Source organism: Gossypium raimondii, chromosome 1 (genome assembly GCF_025698545.1).
Source record: "Gossypium raimondii isolate GPD5lz chromosome 1, ASM2569854v1, whole genome shotgun sequence".
In the NCBI taxonomy this organism is placed as follows: Eukaryota; Viridiplantae; Streptophyta; class Magnoliopsida; order Malvales; family Malvaceae; genus Gossypium; species Gossypium raimondii.
In genome coordinates this window covers 5,201,651-5,220,870 of record NC_068565.1, presented here as the reverse complement: position 1 = coordinate 5,220,870, position 19,220 = coordinate 5,201,651, and the positions used below count along the sequence as shown (strand labels likewise).

Genomic DNA, 19,220 nt, shown 5'->3' with positions numbered 1-19,220 from the left:
TATATATATATATATATATATATATATTTAATGTCATGAACAGAAGTGGGAGATGTGTTGATGGTGGTGTCAATGGGGCATAGTGATGGTAGTGACTTCCATATTGAAGAAAAGTTGCTACAGTGACAGGCGAATTCTGAAAACACCCTGAATTCCTCCGTTGGAACTTTGAAACGTGGTGGCGGCTTAACCATTTTCATTGGGCATTCATGGTTTTTGGTATGGGATTTAGATGTTACTCCATCATTGCTCATTATAATATACACGAAAATCCTTTTTGAGGGTCAACCAGCTAATCTAAATTATACTGTATTTTCGTGCCTACCCCATCATCGGAGTCAAAATCAAACTGTTGAAAACAAGGAGAGGTTATTTTTAAGCTGTATGTATCACTGTTTTTTTGTCTTATGTCCAATTCTTAATTTCGTCCCTCTAGTTCATGAAAATTAAGAAGTTAGTCCTAATTTATTTGTTAGAATTTGATTCATGTACTTTACAAGAACTAAAACATTAGTCTCTTTAAATTGTTGATTTTTGCTAAGTAATAATGTAAATTGTTTAAATTGTTGATTTTAGGTCAATGATTTAATGGCAAAGGTTTAACAGTTTTGTCCAATTGGATTAATTTCTATGTTTTAGTAAAGTAAAAATAATTAAATTCAAATAAATTAAAGTAAAAGGACTACGTTGTAGATATTAATAAAATAAAGGCGAGTTGGAAAAGATAAAATAAACAAAATTTTTAATGAAACAGTGGTTGTAAAAGTTCTACTAAATAAAGTTATCTGACTTGACCTAAAGTGTACTAAGTCATGAAATACAAAAAGGGCAGCCAATATTAATTCCACAAATACCAAATGGATTAATTTATTTCTTAATTTATAGATCAAATCTTAAAAAGCAACAATATATACATGTACATGATAATTAATAAGATAACATTATTGACTAAAGAATTTATTTATATAAAAACCCACAAGAATAAAAGTGCAGGTTACAATGCTTAGAACTACTCATAACCCCTCTTAAACCCATAAATAGGATGATAATGTGTTTCAACGTACTCGAACTCACGTTCTCCTACACTAGCAATATTACCCATACCAATCGAATTAAGACTATAGTAAATAAAATTTTCGTTGATCAAAGTAAAGGTTGCAGGGTGATGGGAGAATATAATTAATGCAACCTTTTATCATCTTATGATCCTATATATTCTCTAAGATTATAGATTCTATGGAGTGTAATTTTTGGTAAGGTCCAAAATTGGAAAATTTCTTATTAATCAACTAAATTCTAACTAGGGTTAATTTAATTCAAGGTAAAAAAAAGAAAAGAACAGGTCAGAAATTTTAAAACTTAGTGGTAATTAGACTAATGTAGTCTATAATGATTGCTTGGATGATGGAAGCATAATTATAAATATATAGAAAAAAATTTAAAAAAAAAAGCATAGTTAATGCTAATTGTACGATTAAAGGAAGAAAATATTGTGATAGCTAGAAAAAGAAGAACTAAAGCACTTTCATAGGCCCCATTGCTTGTCCCTTCAATTAGCTCCATTGATGTGATCTTCATTTCCCTATCTTCCCTGCAAATTTTCTTTCCTTTTCTTTTCTTTTTTTCCTTCTTCTTTGTGTAGACAGATACAATGATGTCAATTAACAAAGGGAAAGAAATAGCTGAAGGTTCTTCGGGACCGGCTGCTGTTGCTGTTGGTGCTGTTGTTGGTGGTGTTGGTGGTGTTGGTGGGGGTGATCAGCGGAATCCACCGCCGTTGAGCAGGTACGAGTCGCAGAAGAGACGGGATTGGAACACGTTTGGTCAGTACTTAAGGAACCAAAGGCCACCGGTTGCACTTTCTCAGTGTAACGCTAATCATGTCCTTGAATTCCTTCGTTATCTCGATCAGTTCGGTAAGACTAAGGTGCACTTACAAGGTTGCGTGTTCTTCGGGCAACCGGAGCCGCCGGGGCCATGTACATGTCCTCTTAGACAAGCTTGGGGTAGTCTCGACGCTCTCATCGGTCGACTCCGAGCTGCTTACGAAGAGAATGGCGGTTTGCCGGAGACCAACCCTTTCGCGAGCGGAGCTATTCGGATTTACCTTCGTGAAGTGAGGGACTCACAAGCGAAAGCTCGGGGAATCCCTTATAAGAAGAAGAAGAAGAAGCGGAATCCATTGAAGGCTACTGAAGTTAGCTCAACAAGCTTCCCCATTCAGCAACCTTGATTTCTTCTTGGTATTAAATAGTGGTAATTAAATTAATTTACTCATTTTCCCTTTCATCATAAGTCATATTAGCTTAGTTACAGTACAAGATCTGTTCTACTGTTATCCATAAACATCCAAATACAAGAAAAATAATTGAAGTTTACTGTAATTAATACATTAAATAAGCTTTAATTATCACTTTATAGGAAGAAAAATATTGAAAAGGCTGTATAAAACTTTGACATTCAGTCCAAACATTTTAAAGTTCTTTTTCCATTGATAATATAAAGCTATAAACCCTAGTGCTTCAAAACCCTAATTTGTATAGTAGCTTTGTTTTAAGAAAGACAAAATATAATTAATATGAATAACAGACATTGTTTGCTTTCAACATACAGAAATTTCGCCTTAAAAATCTCTCTTACATGCAAAAATCTGTATAGTTTTAATGGTATTGTAAATTTAATATAATTTCCCATTTTCAAGCTTTTAGGATTCTGCACTAACTTGTGCTCTCCATTAATGGCCATAACACTTTAAATATAATATATGTATATATATTAATGTCCTTTTATAATCTTAACAAAATTTCATGATTGAAGATCTAAGGACAATAGGATAAACCCAAAATGCTTGCTCATTGTCTTTGTTCTTTTGCTGGGGATAAATAAGCTATCACTAAGATATCCTACACTGGATATATAATAAGATTAGAATCTATTAGATTTATAATAATTATATTAATAATAGCACCATTTTTTTATCTTATAATTTAACTTGCCATTATATGAATGTCTTTTTCTTTGATGATAATTCTATATGCAATCGACCAGAATCAGATTTTCTTTTGTCTGTATCATAAAAGTGCTAATTGTTTCTCTATTTTATAACCCATAAATGCTCTGCAGCTAATATTAGTGTCAAGCAATATGACAAAAAAAAACCCTCTGCAAAAGCATCATAATTATGCTTATCTATGATCATGAAATTGCCTCAAATCATTAACAAAATTTCACTATCATATCCTTTCAAATTAGCTCCAAAAACCCCCCAATGTTTTGAATAATTTCATTTTGTTTTTCAGGTCCTAAAATAAAAATTCCAAGAGTATTGAATCAGTTTGCTACTGCTACAAATCATCATGGCCAAAGCTCCTTCATCAAGATATTGGTAGATAGCTAGTTTATCAGCACTGTGTTTATTGTTTTTAAATGAGAATCAAAGCAGGAAATGGGGGCAATATATATATAAATATATATATATAAACTGGAGTTGAAGAGGGTAAGTTGCTTTTTATTTTTATTTTTGTTCTTATTTTTATATTTTATATTTTCTTTTCTATTTCAAGTCAAGTTAATTAGTATTTTGTTAAATGCAGTCAAGTTTGTCACATGAAACTATTCTCCAGGTATATGTATATTTTGATGATGCAAATGACTACAATAATTTTCTTTTATTGATTTTGTATATAAGGGATCTTCTTCAACATCTAGGACTAGGAGGATGGTACATTGCACATTAAATTATTACATGAAAAGTGCTTAGCTCTCTAGGACCTATATATATATATATACAATTATCTTTAGTCTAGATTATCACTGGAAGGTACAAATAATAATATACCAAATATGTATGAATATAAAATTATAGCATGAGCAATTAGGCATGTTAATTCCATGAGTTGTGTTTTAAATATTAGGATTTGAAGGGTCATGGGAGTCAAAATAATATAAGATTATTGGAGACCCTTTTTTTAAAATATTTTCTTTTCCTATTTCATAGTTTCCATTCCCCCACTTAAATATCTTGTCCCACATCTTCATAATGTTCTTTGATTTATACAGTGCATCATTGGATCCCTCTTCAGGGTTAATAAAAAATTACATAAGCTAGTAATTACTGTGTTTAATGTTCCATCCTTCACTCAATGATCAAATTTCTCTTAATTCCCACCATTTTGAACTTTAAAGTGCAAAACCCATCCATTTCAAGCTCCTTAACTGGCTTTAGTTCATCTGCAATGGCCATTTTTTTTTCTGATGTTTTCAAGAAAACAACACTTCATTTGGTTTTTGTAATGCTTATACCTCTCTTTATGAGGTGGGAGTAGTCCTCCCATCTGGAAATTTCCATGTCTATATATATATATATATATATTAAATTTTTGGATTGAATATATAGATATAGATAGAATATTATAATTATTATATATATATATATATATATATATTAAATTATTAGATTGAATATATAGATAGATAGAGAGAGCAATATTGTTTTTTATGGAAGAGTATTAAATTATTTTTCTATCAATGGATAGAGCATTTAAATAGGACATATATTTCCTTTTCTTTTGTCCAGCATATTTCCATATAGATTTTAAAATTCATCATGACTCGAATCAATTTACGTAATATGAATTGAGTTGTGATAATATATGTTAAAATTATTTTCTTTCTTTTAGATATTTATAGGTCTTTCAAAATTTCGTAACTTTTAAATATATCTCTAAAGATTTAAATCCACGTCATCAAGTAGATAAATTGATATACATTCAATAGAGCACACTCATTTACCTATTGTGATGTGGGTTCAAATCTTTTAGAGACACACTAAGCGACAATTTTGAGAGACCTCATAGATTGATCATAACACTTACTATATATATATAAAAGTATCCCTATTAATTATTTTCCTATCTAGAGGAATAAATTAAACTCTGCATACCATTTTCTATGTTTTTGCACTCATGATGAGTATGATCTTTACCTCTCATTTTTGTTCTTTTAAGTATAAGATGATCAACCTTTATGAACATGTTACCATTCCTTTCAATTTTCATTGTATTCATAACATATAGCATCATAAATGAGTTGAGAACTAATCATATATGATAATTTGGGGTGAAAACATTCTAAATTAATCAACCATAAACTTGTAGGTCTATGAACATTAGTGTCAAACTCTAGAAAGTGTAAGAAAATAAAAATGAACCTCTTTATGTACAAACTAAAATTTGAATTGATATGGTGAATACAAGTATGGAAATACTTTAATGATTAAGAGTATTGATTGTTTATTTGTCCTACATACCTAATTAAGAAATAGTTCCAAAATTTATAAATACCTAGTTTAGAATTAATTATTGCAAACACCATGGCCCCATTTTAGAAAGATAAGTAAATGGTAATCATTATAAAATGCTAAGAAAAAAAATAACATCATGGTACATGTATCATATCTGATCAACTTCAGTCAATCATATAAAAAACTATACATGTACTAGGAATTAAATTTCAAGGAAATTTGATATACTAAAGGTGGGACATTGAGAATATAATGTACAATTATCAAAGTTGGAAAATATATGCAAAGTAAAGATTCTTGAAGTGATAGCAAAAAAGGAAAAAAAATCAAGTCAATAAAAAGTTCTGCTGAAAATTATTGACAAAGTTTAGAGACAGAAACTGCAATAACCTAATGCAACTTGAAAAAAAGCAATTTCCTTAGAACCAGGAGAGACTGATATGCCTTGAGGGGCCATGGAAAGAAATTGGTGAACATATATAGCTACATTATAGAGTTGTCTCATTACTTATCATCATAAGACTATGGTATAATTTCTCTTTCATTCTTTTAGAAAGGAGGGTGTGGGAATAGGAAAAAGGGTTGTAGATTCTAAGATTTGAATCTCAAACATGTTTGATATCGTCTCTTAAATGTGATTACATGAATCTGCGGAGTTAAAACTTTGAATTTTCTTTCCCATACAGTTCAAGTAAACCAGTTAAGTTGCTTTCTATCAATCTGATGTGTACCTAACCATTATTCTAGGCTAGTTCAATGGTATTTCACAGCCACAAACATTGGATGTCTCTCAGATTGTACTAGGAAGATGAAGTTATCTTGATTTGTAGACTGCAGTTTGGACTTTCAGATAGATATTTATTTGCAGTCATTATAGCAGCATCTTTTTAGCCAATGCCTATGCATTAAGGATGTTACATTTGCTTCAATTCTCAGCACTAGCAAAAAGTGGGGGGCATCCCTAACACTAATGACACCTTATTCTATACAAATTTCTTCATGAATTTGCTGAAGAAACATGATATGTGTGTGTGTGTGTGTGTATATTAGATGCAAAATCCATAGAACATTGACAGCACACTTGCAACTTGGCTTGCATTTTTTGCTCCATAATGTTCTGTCAAACAGGCCAGCGATTAGACAAGTATCATAAAAATAGGGAATGGGGGGTAGGGGGAGGAAAAGGGATTGGGTATTGGCTTTCATGTTATTTTCAAAAAATCAAATGCTCCATTAGGGTGAAAGTACTTGAAAATGGAATATAGTCATAGCACTAAACCATGGATCAAATCAATGGTACAATGAGAACTATGATATTATCAGAAGGAGCAAATACAAGCGTGAAAAATGCTGCATAAAATATCATACCTTCAATAAATCTAACTCTTTTATCTGTTTGTTCTTTTGTTCAGTGCTAGAATTAAGAAGTGTACATTCATTTGCTTAATCTATTCCCTTGCCTCAAATTTCTCTTTAAATATTGTATGCATTTTTCTTGTATGCATATATGTTCCCATGTTGCAGAAATTGCAACACTTAGGAGGGAAAGAAGAAAGGATGGAGAGTAGTTAATCTTAACTATTTTATTAACAAAGTCTTCATCTTCACTCCTTTCTATCTTTCTTTCTAAGCAAAGTTCGAAAGTAAATGCAAATACTTATATAGACATATAGAATCATTGTAGGCTATGGGAAGTGTAATTAATGTTTACAACTAGTTATGGGTGAACTTCATAAATGTTACTGATCTGCTTCAAAGAAAGAAATCTGTATTGATACTTAAATAAAATTGTTAAAATTCTTACGAACCGAGTATTATTTCAATTGATACCATTGTTGTTGCAATAATCGGAAGGATTTGGATTTCAACACACTTTAAGTACTTATTATCTTTCGTTTTAAGGGTTGGGAGTATAAATAGTAATAGGATTCAGTATTAAAAAAATATTGCTAAAATTCTTGTCTAATTAGTTCATTCAAGACTATTTAAAGTGTCTTACAAGATATGAGAAATCAATGTTCTAAAATTTAATTTAGTTTTGACAGCATTATTTGTAAATAGTTGGATTCAAACTTAAAAATCACATAATAATGCTCTTGAATGATTATTGTCAAGAAATTTGTCTTTTATCTTTATATCGTTTGATTCTCTTTTGATGATTTAGATAAGAAAGATATGATTTGACTAATAAAGATATTATTTTATTTTTATTTTAAAGAGCTACTTTTAAAATATATCATCTATTCATAAGATTTTTTATGATAAAATAATCATTAATAGATTTACTAAAGATATTATCCAATCACTAGAAAATCTGTCTCGCTTAAAGCGTGTCCCCATAATATATTTTAAATACGGAAAGCATATACAAACAAGATCTTCAATAGTATCTGAAAGATGAAAAGATATATTTCAACCTCAAACCTTTCTTCTTCTCCAAGAAAGTTAAAAAAATGCCCTAAAACTCATTTCATAGTATTCTAAAACAAATAGGTAAAAGAATGCAATTCCCTCCCACTCCATTTCTTTTTCAAAGACCCTACCTTTGTCCTAGTCATATGGCAGGTTTTTTGAAGGGCTCTTAAAGTTGCACTGTTGCAGCAGGTTTCAAACCAATAATTTAATCAGACTTTCTATAATGCTGTTGATGGACAAGGGATTAAGATGGCTTGACTCCATGAAAATGAAAGATAATAATGGTAGTGTGTGTATATATATACATATATCAAGGAAGCAAAATACAAGTTTCTATTAATTATTCAATTTTATATTCCAACAAAGCAGCCATATTTTTGGGGGAAAGGAATGACAATTACGAGGATCGAATTCTGATTCTTGGGATGCCAACAAAGAATTATTTAGTAGTTTAAATTCCCATAGTGCAAATACCAACCAAAAACGGGTTCTTTAAGCTCAAATCACCTGAAGAAAATTAAGGTGTTTATTTTAGGATAAACCAACACTTTCCTTGCTGCTTAAACTAATAAGAAATGGCTCAAGAATTTGCATTTATCTCAATTACTTCTCAAAACACATATATTGAAGCTAGGGAGCTGAATCTCTACAATCAACAATCATAGTTGCAGATAGATACAAAAAGTGAGTGGCATTTCTGCTCAGGGGATGGGTTTGTTACATTAGGGAATACTCGCCTGCTGCAGGTTCAATAGAGCAGGTTTTGATGTCAAAAGTGGAGATCATTTCTGGATTCAAAGTCTTGAATCAGCTTCTAGAGGAACCAGGAAACATCGCAAAGCCATTTTGTTAATCAACCAATATTCTACTTTTTCAGCCAAGAGTCAGAAATTAGAGTTCAAATTGAGCAACTATTATGAGAAGACATCAATCTATATTAATAGTCATGAAAATAACTCCAAAGAACTGGCCTGTTGCATCCAATTATATCACAAGAAAAACATGGATCTTTCTTCATTTAGGAACAATTATCATTCAGGCAGTTCTCATAAGACGTTGAACTATTTCATCTCTCAAAACCAGGAAGGAATTGCCCCTTGCACTAAGGAATGACATTGTTCAGGCAGATATTTGAAAGAATACATGATCAAAACGCATTAAATCTCACGTCCCATTCTGTGCTGAGTTGCTTACCTACTCATATTGATTGTTATTCTCCTATAAGTTAGGTGCACTTTAGTTCCACTGACTTCAAGATTTTGGCTCCTGAAATGGGATAGGCTATATGCCAATTTAGGCTCTTTCAAAGCCTGCTCACATAAAGATCAAACCTTTTAAAGTAGTTAAAGAACGACCAAATCTTTTTGGACATACTCAAACAACCATTCTACACATAATGACCAATAAAATATATATTACAATACTATTATGTTCAATAACCATGAAACTACGTAAAGCATATATAGTTTATCTTTTCACACCATATAACTAAAGAAATACAAAATAATTACAACAAACCTTAGGCCCAATTCTTATTTGCAACTCTGACAAAGTTTGATGCCTATATAAGCAGGAAGGCTTAATCTTTACTTGACCACTTTGAAAATTTGATCTTTATGAGAGCAGAGCCTCAAAGGTTTAGGTGGCCCAAATTGAGCATTTATCCAATGGGAACGAGCTTGTAATATGCACTAATTCATTGTGCGCAGAATCTCAACAAGAAACAACTAAATCAACCATGATATTTTCACATTTCAGAACACTTCGATGCAGTCCATATTCTAGCATATTCTTGCAGTCCGCTCCCTTTGTGCTGCAGAAAAGGAGATTTTTTAGAAGCCTCAAGCCTTGCTGTACATAGAAAGACTGTTCTTTCTCAAGTAACCTTGTTATGGATTCATTGAAAAAAAAAAGTTCTTGCCATGGACTCCATACCCCCAATCATCATAGTAACTTCACTTCTCTCTTTCAGCCATTTGCTATTAATCAAGCATGCAAAAGGCAGTAAAACTTACGGAATTCTGAATGACCTTTACTTCAGGTTAACTTCACGGTTTAAAACTAGTAGCTTAGTAGAAATTTATGAGCAAACCTGCAGAAAGAGAGCTTTCACACTCCCAGATAGAAAATTCGAAGTAGGGAAGACAAAACCATTGCTACCTACATTCCTTTTGCAGGAAGGGCCTCAGCTCAAATATTCTCTTGGAGGTGTGTCAATTTTGGAGCAAAATCTGCATGAAAAATCACTTACTAGGAAGTAATAAAATAATTTTCTGCATCTACAGTCAGCTGCTAGTAAAATATTAATCTATTCATATGAAGAGTAACCCGACCAGAAAATGACATGAAACAGTGGTAACTACATTACAAATACAATAAAAACTTCAAAATGGTAATACATTATTGAGGACAACTAGCATATTAAAGCAAGACACAAACAAAAAACATTAGAGAAACCATGATATGAAGATCCACAAGAACTGATAAGCTCGCATATAAAGTGGAAACTTAACCCAGTTGGATTGCATCTTAGCTGCAATAATAAGTAGACAATATGAAGAAAAGAACTTAAAGCAAAATTTAGTATCCTATTGACTTAACATTGCTTATCTATTTTAAATTAAAAATAATTTTAAAAAAACCTCTGGAACAGTGCCTTGAATTTTAGAATCTTGAAGAAATAAGGGGAAAAATAAACTTGATGCTATATTTATCAGATTTCAATAAAATTGTTTCTTCCATTGTTATGGTGATATCTCCACTTAATGCATGTCCATGCATAATGTGATGCATTCCTCTCAAGGGGCCAGACCAGTCAATGCTAATAATTAATTGATCATCTCTAACAAAATCTGAGTTTCACTAGAAACCATCTATAAAAGTAAATTCAAAGAAGCCAGCAGGCTCAAACAAACACAAACACAAAGACATTAACATATACATATGCCATCTTAAAAGTTACAAAAAGAATATCACTCAAACATCTATAGAAAGATATATCTCACTAATAGGCCCATGAATACATAGACGCATACATATTTTCCAAGCTAAAATATATAGAGCTATCGCAAGATTATTTTGTTTACTGAGTTGGTTAAAGCAGTCAACCATATTAGAGAAATGTCCTGTATGGCAGTTTCACAAGTCTTATTTTCAGCTAATCAAAAGAACTCAATCTATCAAATAGCTGGGGTCAGGTAGCATTATGCTGATAAGATCAAAGAATCAATTCATTACGGATATGAATACTTGGTTATGGTCAAAATGTCCTTTTAGGGCATGTTTTTACTAGTCACTACAAAGCTTTTGAACCTCCCTGCAGTTCATATCCTCTACCAACCAGGTAAAAGGGCAAAAAGCTTGAACAAAGCACTAGAACATGCATAGGCTTCAAATGTACAACAAAAAATCAGGATATTTATTCATTCCTAACATTTAACAACTAGCACAATAAATATACCTATCTGACTAAACCACAAGCATGTACAAGAGCCAAACGCCAATCAACCCCTTTTGCAAAATGCAAGTTGATTTGACATCATGAGGTTGTGATTCAAGGATAAGATGTGAATTTAAACCAAAGGGCCAATTTATAGAAAAAACCTCAGGATCTAGACTAACCATAATGGTCTCAAACTAACAATTTAGATTCCTCCATGGCATGATTTTGAGATGAACTCTCGTATTTTAAGCTTTTTGTGACTTCAAAGAAATGTGCAACAGCTTCTTCAGGAGTCCCAACGAGAACGCCATGACCCAAATTAAGAATGTGCCCACATGGTCCTGCACACTTAAGAACCCTGAAAAATAGAATGCAATAGTTTAAACAACTGGACCAATTAGAAGCATATTTAAGTTATATTTAACAAAGAAACAGAAAATCAGGATTTAAATGTGACTGACTTTCTTACATTGTCATTTGAATGCCTTTGAATATACCATCATACATATTCATAAGTATTCCTTAAGTCAATAGTTGGTCAGGCACACAGGATTAGACATTGAGTCCTCAAGTTAGGTACAAAACTTTAGCAAGAATAAATCCAAGTAATTTAAATTGAAAATGGCATTCTTTACGACCCATTTCCCCCCTTTTTTTATTTGGTGGCTGGTGGGGACTACCGGGGGAGACAATTTGAACTACCACTTCTAGGAATAAGGGCGCCCTCCTAGCGACCTGCTCCAACATGATAAATCTACCGAACCATCTTATATTAGTCAAGTGGCCTTTGTGTGTGTGTGTGCCCATAATATTAGCAACAAAAGAAACAAGAATCTACCTTAAAATATAGATAAAAGTTGGCAATATAATAAGGGAATTCAAACACAAAGTTCAATGGATGTGAAAAACCTTTGGATTTCCTCCGTTACAGCTGGAAGTGGAGAAAACAAGTAAGCAGGGTCAACAATGCCCTGGACACAGATATCATTACCCAACCGCTTCCTTCCATCAGCCATATCAACTGTCCAGTCAAGTCCAATCACATCAACCCCAGTGCCTTTCATGCGCTCAAGGAGGCCACCATTTCCATTAATGTAGAGAACAAGAGGTATCTTAGGGCACTTATTCTGTACCATGCTCACAATCTGCAATTTTAGATATCCAACAAATGAGTACAATATAGACATTAAAAGGTATAGAAATATGTTATCTAAGGCAAATTTTCTCAACCCACTCAATAGGAGTCGATTGCTGGTTCGTAATAGAAGAGAGTCTGAGCTAATGTCTCTGTCTCCTCCTTTTTCTATATAATTTATAAAATGCAGAGTTCTTCGTTAAAATAAATTAATTTTCAAAATTCTTAAACCTTGTATGGCTTTGCTAGCTGCTTTTTGCTAGAACCAAAAAGCAAAATAAATTTTTAGGTTCACAGGAAACAATCTTTTGAAGAAAAAAAAAAAATTAACTTTCATGGATGAGAAAATTCATTCTTGCACTTCTATATCAAATGATATACTTGATTGGCTTTACATTTTAGTCGTTCACTCATTTTAGGGAAATATGATTTTGTTTCTTATACAAATTTTTCAGGAAGTAAAAAGTTAGTAGAGAGACAGCAATCCAAACAGAGCCTGAAGTAACATAAATAGTTCAATAATAGCCACATTGGCAAATTAACAACAGAACTAACAGTCAAGGCAAAATATAAGACAACTGTTCTACTCATTTCGTGCACCGTTTCATTAGCTTTATGACAAAAATAATTAGCTCTGCAATTTCTAAGCAACAAGGTGAGAATGATTCAGTAAGGCAATATAATGATGCTTTATCCAACCAAGTTCCAAAGTACCTCTGTTATGTAAGGCTTTGACCACTGCTCCCACATATCAGGTGGTAGTTGCCCACCCCATGAATCAAATATTTGTATGCAATGTGCTCCAGACTCCACTTGGTAAATAATGTATTCAGATATTGCTTTTGTTAAATGAGAAAGAAGGGCCCTCAATAAATTTGGTGCTGTGTGGCACATACTCTTTACGGTTGTGTAAGTGCGGGTTGTACCTCCCTCTACTATATATGTTGCAATTGTCCATGGTGCTCCAACAAAACCCAGCACCGCAGCGTGATCTCCAACCTACGTAAAAAAGAACTTATAAAAAATAAAAAAGGAAAGAAAAAGAAATTTGGCAATTATAAAATTTGTATATTACTAAGACATTGTCTATACAATGCATGCTATTAAAACAGACAAATCACCTCCTGGCGCAAAATCTTAAGGGAATCCCCAACAAAATGTAGTTTCTCCAGGTCAATAGGGTGCAATGCCTTCAAGCAATCCTCAGAGCAAATCGGGGACTGAATGACAGGACCCCTTACTTCTTCAATGTCAAACAGGACACCAAATGCAGGCAGTGGAGTAAGTATATCGGAGAAAATTATCACTCCATCAGGGCGGAAAGCTTCCCAAGGCTGCAAAGAAATTTCCACAATGAGATCAGTTGTCTCAGATCTCTCTCTGAAGGATGGATGTTTCTCTGCAAGCTTTCTGTAAACAGACATATACCTTCCTGCCTGGCGCATCATCCATGCAGGAGGCCGACTTACAGGCTCTCCTCTTGCAGCTTTAACCAATAATGTATATAAAAGAAAAGATGAATGGAGATAAAAAGCATAAGTTGATTGCATCTCTAAAGTCCAAAGACAAGAATGTTCTTGCAGTTCCTGGCGTACAACATAATTGCAAAAATGAATTTTTCACTAGCAAGGAGAAATACTAGTCAAATTTGTACAGGTTACAGAAAGGGATCTCAAATTCATCATCTTGATTAGTTAATACCACGGAAGTTCATGGATTTTATAACTAACACCATTCAGCATATTATCATGATATCATCTATTTAAAAATAAATAAATAAAAGATTGTAAATTTTCATCATTATACAATTGGATACTAAAGCTTGTAGCGAATTTTTACATCCTAAAACCAAGGCATATAAATCCCAATCCATGCTTCAATTATTACACGACTCAAAAACATAACTTTAAACGAATGTAATCAATTTCAACCACGGCCTGGCCTTATCTTCCAACCAAGTTTGCATTTTCAGAACAAACAGTCTTCATGATCCACGTAGAGCGTTTTAATTGACCCCATTTCACTCATAAGGTGCCAATCCTAGCTTCTGACCAAATTCTCCTAAAATTACAACCTTTTTATCACTGAACACCCAAAATTACCCAAAAAAAATCTAATAAATAACCAACCAGAAGCCACTTTAAATCAACCCAAAACAAAAGAAATCCAGAAAACTAAACTAAAAAGAAAACCAAAGAGATGAAATGAACTTTACCAGTAGTAGTAGAAGAGCAAGCTATAGAAAACTTCTTAATTTTCGTTCTTTTAGGAGATGAAACAAAAGCTCCAAGGAAATTATTATTTTCATTAGAGTGGAAACCCAACTGAACTGTCAAGCTTGAGGATTGAACTCCCAAGGAACCGCAAGCACTGCATGAAAAGTAGAAGAAGAAGTAGAACAAAATTAGAAAAAATAAATTCTAAAAGGAAGTTGAAATCCAAATATCCTATTTTCTAACTGAAATGGGATTTTGACCTTCTTAGTGTAAAGAAGCTCATTTTTCTTTTTTTTCCTTTTTGTTTATGAGGAGAATTTGCGACACACAACTTTGGAGTTTGGCGGAAGTTCTGCAATCTGTTTTCTGATCGTTGAAAAGAAATCGATAGTTTGACTTTGTTATATAGTAAGCTAAATTGATGCTTGTGATCTTGCCACCTCAGGATATTGGATAAATCAGATCCCTACAATCTGTTTTGAAGTAAATATGTGTTTTCAGGTTTTGGATCCGACGAGTCACACTATCAATTTCTAAATGCCAGTTTGCTAGGTACGGGCCTACTCGCCTGAAAATAGGCTTAAAATTTTATTTAATTCTAATTTGAATAAAAATGTTAAAATTAAGGTCAAATCTGTTAAAGAATTTATATATTTAACTAATACTAAAATATATGTAATTTAATAAGCAAATACTTCTAAAATAATAACAAAATTAATAAATACCTTTAAAATAATAACAAAATTAACAATAAAATAAAATTTATATAATATCCAAACAATAACAACATAATAGTAAAATGGTAACAAAATAAAGAGAAAACAATAAGAAAATAGCATTAAAAAGCAAAAAATAGTAGATTTTTTTGCCCTTTAGTGAATTCGGGTTGGATTAGGCCCAGGCAACAAAAAATACCTTCCTCGAGGCTGACCTGTTTTTTGTCTAAACCTATTTTTCAAGCATATATTTTTACCCAAATCTTCTCACATTTCGGACAGAAATTCAAGCAGGACCGGGTGACCCAACCTATGAACAGGTCTAATTTATATAAATTCGTAAGATAATCAATGTTTTTTTAAAAGATTAGATCTAATTATACTTTCAATCCTTATACTCTTCCAACTTTTGAAAATTACTTTCTTTTAAATTTTAAGATTTTTTTTTTCTTATACAGAACTACTTGTATAATTTCTTAACCCTTAAGTATAAAGATAAACGCGTTTCAACATACTCAAACTCATGTCTTCCTATATTAATTTAATTAAATCTAAATTTGTGACCATTTTAATAATCAAAGACCTAATTTAAAATTAAAATCTAGCTAATAACACATGAAAAGTGAAGGCATAATCAGTACTTTTAATAAAACTTAAAAGAAAAATCAAAATTCAATAAGTTAGTGAGACTAAATTGAATTAAAAATCAGAAATCTAATTTATATAATTTCCAATTACGGTTTAACAAATTTCACACAATAAGTTTCTCAACAAATGAGAGGAAATTATTAGAAGCATAATATCACCGACGACTTGTGAGAAGAGAATGGAATTGGCTTATTTGCTCTTCCCCATTAATGTTCATCAAACACAAAAAATGTGAGATATTTGTAACAATCCAGTACTCCCACACCAACAATTAAATATCATCTTCAAGTTTTGTCACCCGAAGGTACGTCCCATAGAAACCTTTTCACATAAACGGAAACCATGAACGCTAGCTGCAACAAAAAAGACGGTGAATATTATTAGTAAGAGAGATTCATGTTTTACAATGATGCACATTGGTGTATAAACAAGTATTGTATGAGGAAGAAATGGTAATCCTTGAGGCTGTTAAACTGTAAATAATAGTCTAATAAGAGCCGATGCGATGTCTAGTGGCTTCTCAGCAGCCTCAGCTACTTCTTTTTCTATATCCTATTCTCCAGCCTTGGGATTCTGTCTTTTGGCAAGACATCCAATGGCATACATGCAACAACCATGACAAAAAAACATTGCCCTAATAATATACTGAACAAATGAACTTCGGATGGAAGACCCGACCAAGTGAGGGAAGACCAAGTTTAACAATCTAAATGAAAGATATCCACACATATTTGGCTCTGTTAGAGAAAAAAACATTTCGCACTAGCAAAGACAGTTCCACATGCTCTAATGTAGCATGAACTAGATTATCGGATTGGCAGAGATGAATGGTTGAAAATTCAACTTCATCTAGATTATTCATAGAGAAATTCAAACTATGGTATAAAGTCAAAAGGATAGACGTGTATAGTACACCAAAAGTATCTGAATATACTTGGAATTTAATTCAGGTAGATTATACATGGCATTTGGTTGCAAAATAATACTTCTAGGATCCAACGAAGTTCGTTATAAACTACAAAAGCTTAGTTTTAGATTGAGTTGTCAAGCTAAAGGTCAGATAGAAGAATCACCTAAGTTCATTCAATTGCAAAAAAGTGAAAAAAGAAAAGGATGCAAGAGTAGAAACACTTACCATTTATTTGGAGTATCCATATGCACGAATCTTGATTATCTAATTCGAGAACTCCAAATAAAGCAAGTCAAGAATCAAAGGAGTCAAAATACTAGTTTCCATTCGGATCAACTACATGAGACGTTAGAAAAGCTCTTCTAGCTGGAAATGACCACCTTCTGCTAAGACCGTATCCAAAATGAGATTTTGCTCTTTTATTACATGTGTTTCGCACTTCATCGTGAAGAATGGTGTAGTTTGAGCTGCTTATGTTTCTAGAGTAGCAAAATTTACTACTATCGTAATTGTATGATTGTTGGGTACTTCCCACTCCACTCACAACCAGGTTGTCTTTTATAACTATAACACCCTTTCCTTTCTGCAAATTTCTGAGTGAACTGCTAGGCGACCTGGCATCGGCATCTTTAAACTTCTTCTCATTGAATCCTAATGTGACATTAACTACCATCGATAGAGTTCCATTTCCTTGATCAACATCATCAGTGTATAAGTATAAATGAAACCTCTTGAGTGATTTCTTTGATTCGACATTAGAAGCTGGTAACTTTGCATAAACACTGTCTTCAAAATGGATCGTCTGATTCACAATCTGCAGATTCCCATCCCTGCCCATCAACATGGAGTTGCTATACCTTAAATCTTGAATGGATTCAGTTGTGACCGTCCCATAAGTGGACTTGACCCATCCAGTAGAGGATACGAACCTGGATGTATTAGTAACAAAGGTTCCATTCAATCCCTTAAAATCTAAAACAGAAGAAACAGCAAGAGGAGCCACTTTATGTTGCAAAAGCTTCCCTTCAGTCTTTGCACTATTGCTATCTAACCATAGATGCAAATTGGCATCAATGTACCACACATTCAAGGCATTTGTAACACCAAAACTTAGTTTATGTTTTTTCCCATCCAATAAACTCCCCAAAAAGGGACTAATTTCGATATCATAAGTAGGGAGATCAAATGAACCAATACCACTAATGGGACGCCATAAGAGCGGATTAATTCCTCCTGTGTAAACCACAGTAAAAGGCCAAATGGCACCAACTACTTCATCATCCAAACTAACCACAACCTCTCTAAAAGGTCCATTTCCAGCAAAACCTGTAATATTATTGGCAGCAATATACTCGTTTGGAAGATTCCCATACCAAAACTCATCATTCTCATGAAATGACACATACACCTCCAACACAGCCCTATAAACATTTTGAGGAATTTCAAATTCCTTCACTATAACATCAGTAGAATTCTCGATCTCATACCACAACCCATCATTCAATGGCAAATCACGCGAAAAGGGTATGATCAAATCAGCTTTAGAAGCAAACCCAGACCCTAAATTTCTTGCCTTTTCCTCATAAAGGTTCATTTTTTCCACAGCAGGGTAAAAATAAAGAGTGACATTGACATGGTAAACACCGGTATAAGTTTTGTCAACAAGATTTCCCATATAAATAGCAAAAGTTTGAGTCTTGTTGGATAAAAGCAATGAGGAATACCTTGTAATATCCTTTTTCACACTCCAAATGATCCCAGTAGCTCTAGGTTCAGCTGTGCAGCTTCTCAAAAGCTCCACTCCAGATAACCAAACTCCAAAAATCCTGTCAAATTGCCTTCCTTTGCAGGTAGCATTCCATTCCAGGACAATCTTGGAAAATTCCTGATATGGGCAATCGGATGGGAAGCTGTAGTTTGCCAAAACAGGAGGTTTGCCATAAGTGAAACCAAAGTCATGTTGAAGGACAGAGAGGGTACAGGGCGTGGTAGTTGGGACATTGATGGGTTTGGTGACTTCAAAAAAGAGAGTTGGTAGAATGGTGGCATTGGTTAATGGTTGGGAAATAAGGGATGATCTGAGGAAGGTTTTGGAATGGTGAAGATTGGCTTTGCAGAAGAGAGGGTCAAGAAATAGAAGGGGAAGAAAGAAGAGCAAAGGGGAGAAAGTGGAAGCCATGGATGGTGTGGTTGGTGTTTGGTAAGAAAGGGTTGCTGATTTAAAGGGTACCAAATAAGTTAAACTTATGGAGTTAAAAATAAAGTCTATGATTTTGATTTAAGATTTTCTCTGAGAAAAATACATCATACAAAAAGTTAGAACTGGGAATTATTGGGGGAGAAAAACAAGGGATAGACTTGGCAATGCATTGGAAAAAAAACAAATCTGACAAGAGTAGAAAGTGCACTGATGACATTACATCACAAATGGGCTAA

At 33.1% G+C, this 19,220-nt stretch overlaps 3 protein-coding genes across 7 annotated transcripts; 1 reads left to right on the top strand and 2 right to left on the bottom strand.

Moving 5' to 3' along the window:
- The first annotated feature begins 1,514 nt into the window (after positions 1-1,514).
- LOC105778199 (protein LIGHT-DEPENDENT SHORT HYPOCOTYLS 10) lies at positions 1,515-3,671 on the top strand. 2 transcript variants are annotated; one of them, XM_012601864.2, is made up of 2 exons: positions 1,515-2,243; positions 3,300-3,671. In XM_012601864.2, the coding sequence occupies exon 1, from the start codon at positions 1,652-1,654 to the stop codon at positions 2,231-2,233; it is 582 nt and encodes a 193-aa protein (XP_012457318.1). In that variant the 5' UTR covers positions 1,515-1,651; the 3' UTR covers positions 2,234-2,243; positions 3,300-3,671. The 2 variants fall into 2 exon arrangements, with proteins under 2 accessions (XP_012457318.1, XP_012457314.1); XM_012601860.2 differs by having other exon boundaries at positions 1,518-2,256.
- A 4,612-nt stretch (positions 3,672-8,283) lies between these two features.
- Positions 8,284-14,907, bottom strand: LOC105778185 (uroporphyrinogen decarboxylase 1, chloroplastic). Of its 4 annotated transcripts, XR_008195833.1 has the most exons (8): positions 14,771-14,907; positions 14,510-14,664; positions 13,416-13,780; positions 13,009-13,293; positions 12,069-12,304; positions 11,339-11,517; positions 9,882-9,948; positions 8,284-9,809 (listed from the first exon to the last, which is right to left on the bottom strand). XR_008195833.1 is itself a non-coding variant. In XM_052630527.1 (7 exons), exons 1-6 carry the CDS (start codon positions 14,791-14,793, stop codon positions 11,349-11,351), a joined length of 1,233 nt encoding a protein of 410 aa, XP_052486487.1. In that variant the 5' UTR covers positions 14,794-14,907; the 3' UTR covers positions 8,284-9,948; positions 11,339-11,348. The 4 variants fall into 4 exon arrangements, 3 of the variants coding, with proteins under 3 accessions (XP_052486487.1, XP_012457299.1, XP_012457302.1); XM_052630527.1 differs by having other exon boundaries at positions 8,284-9,948; XM_012601845.2 differs by having other exon boundaries at positions 9,089-11,517.
- Positions 14,908-15,920: 1,013 nt separating this feature from the next.
- LOC105778177 (peptide-N4-(N-acetyl-beta-glucosaminyl)asparagine amidase A-like) lies at positions 15,921-19,199 on the bottom strand. The gene is made up of 2 exons (XM_012601827.2): positions 17,010-19,199; positions 15,921-16,227 (listed from the first exon to the last, which is right to left on the bottom strand). Exon 1 carries the CDS (start codon positions 18,961-18,963, stop codon positions 17,101-17,103), a length of 1,863 nt encoding a protein of 620 aa, XP_012457281.1. The 5' UTR covers positions 18,964-19,199; the 3' UTR covers positions 15,921-16,227; positions 17,010-17,100.
- Between the last annotated feature and the right edge of the window lie 21 nt (positions 19,200-19,220).

Excerpts from the sequence above, each read along its gene's own strand:
- LOC105778185 (XM_052630527.1), bottom strand. The coding sequence starts at position 14,793 with ATGAGCTTCTTTACACTAAGAAG. Across the intron at positions 14,665-14,770 it reads AGCTTCTTTACACTAAGAAG|TGCTTGCGGTTCCTTGGGAG; the intron begins GTCAAAATCCCA and ends CTTTTCATGCAG. Across the intron at positions 13,294-13,415 it reads TTAAGATTTTGCGCCAGGAG|GTTGGAGATCACGCTGCGGT; the intron begins GTGATTTGTCTG and ends TTTTTTACGTAG.
- LOC105778199 (XM_012601864.2), top strand. The coding sequence starts at position 1,652 with ATGATGTCAATTAACAAAGGGAAAGAAATAGCTGAAGGTTCTTCGGGA.
- LOC105778177 (XM_012601827.2), bottom strand. The coding sequence starts at position 18,963 with ATGGCTTCCACTTTCTCCCCTTTGCTCTTCTTTCTTCCCCTTCTATTT.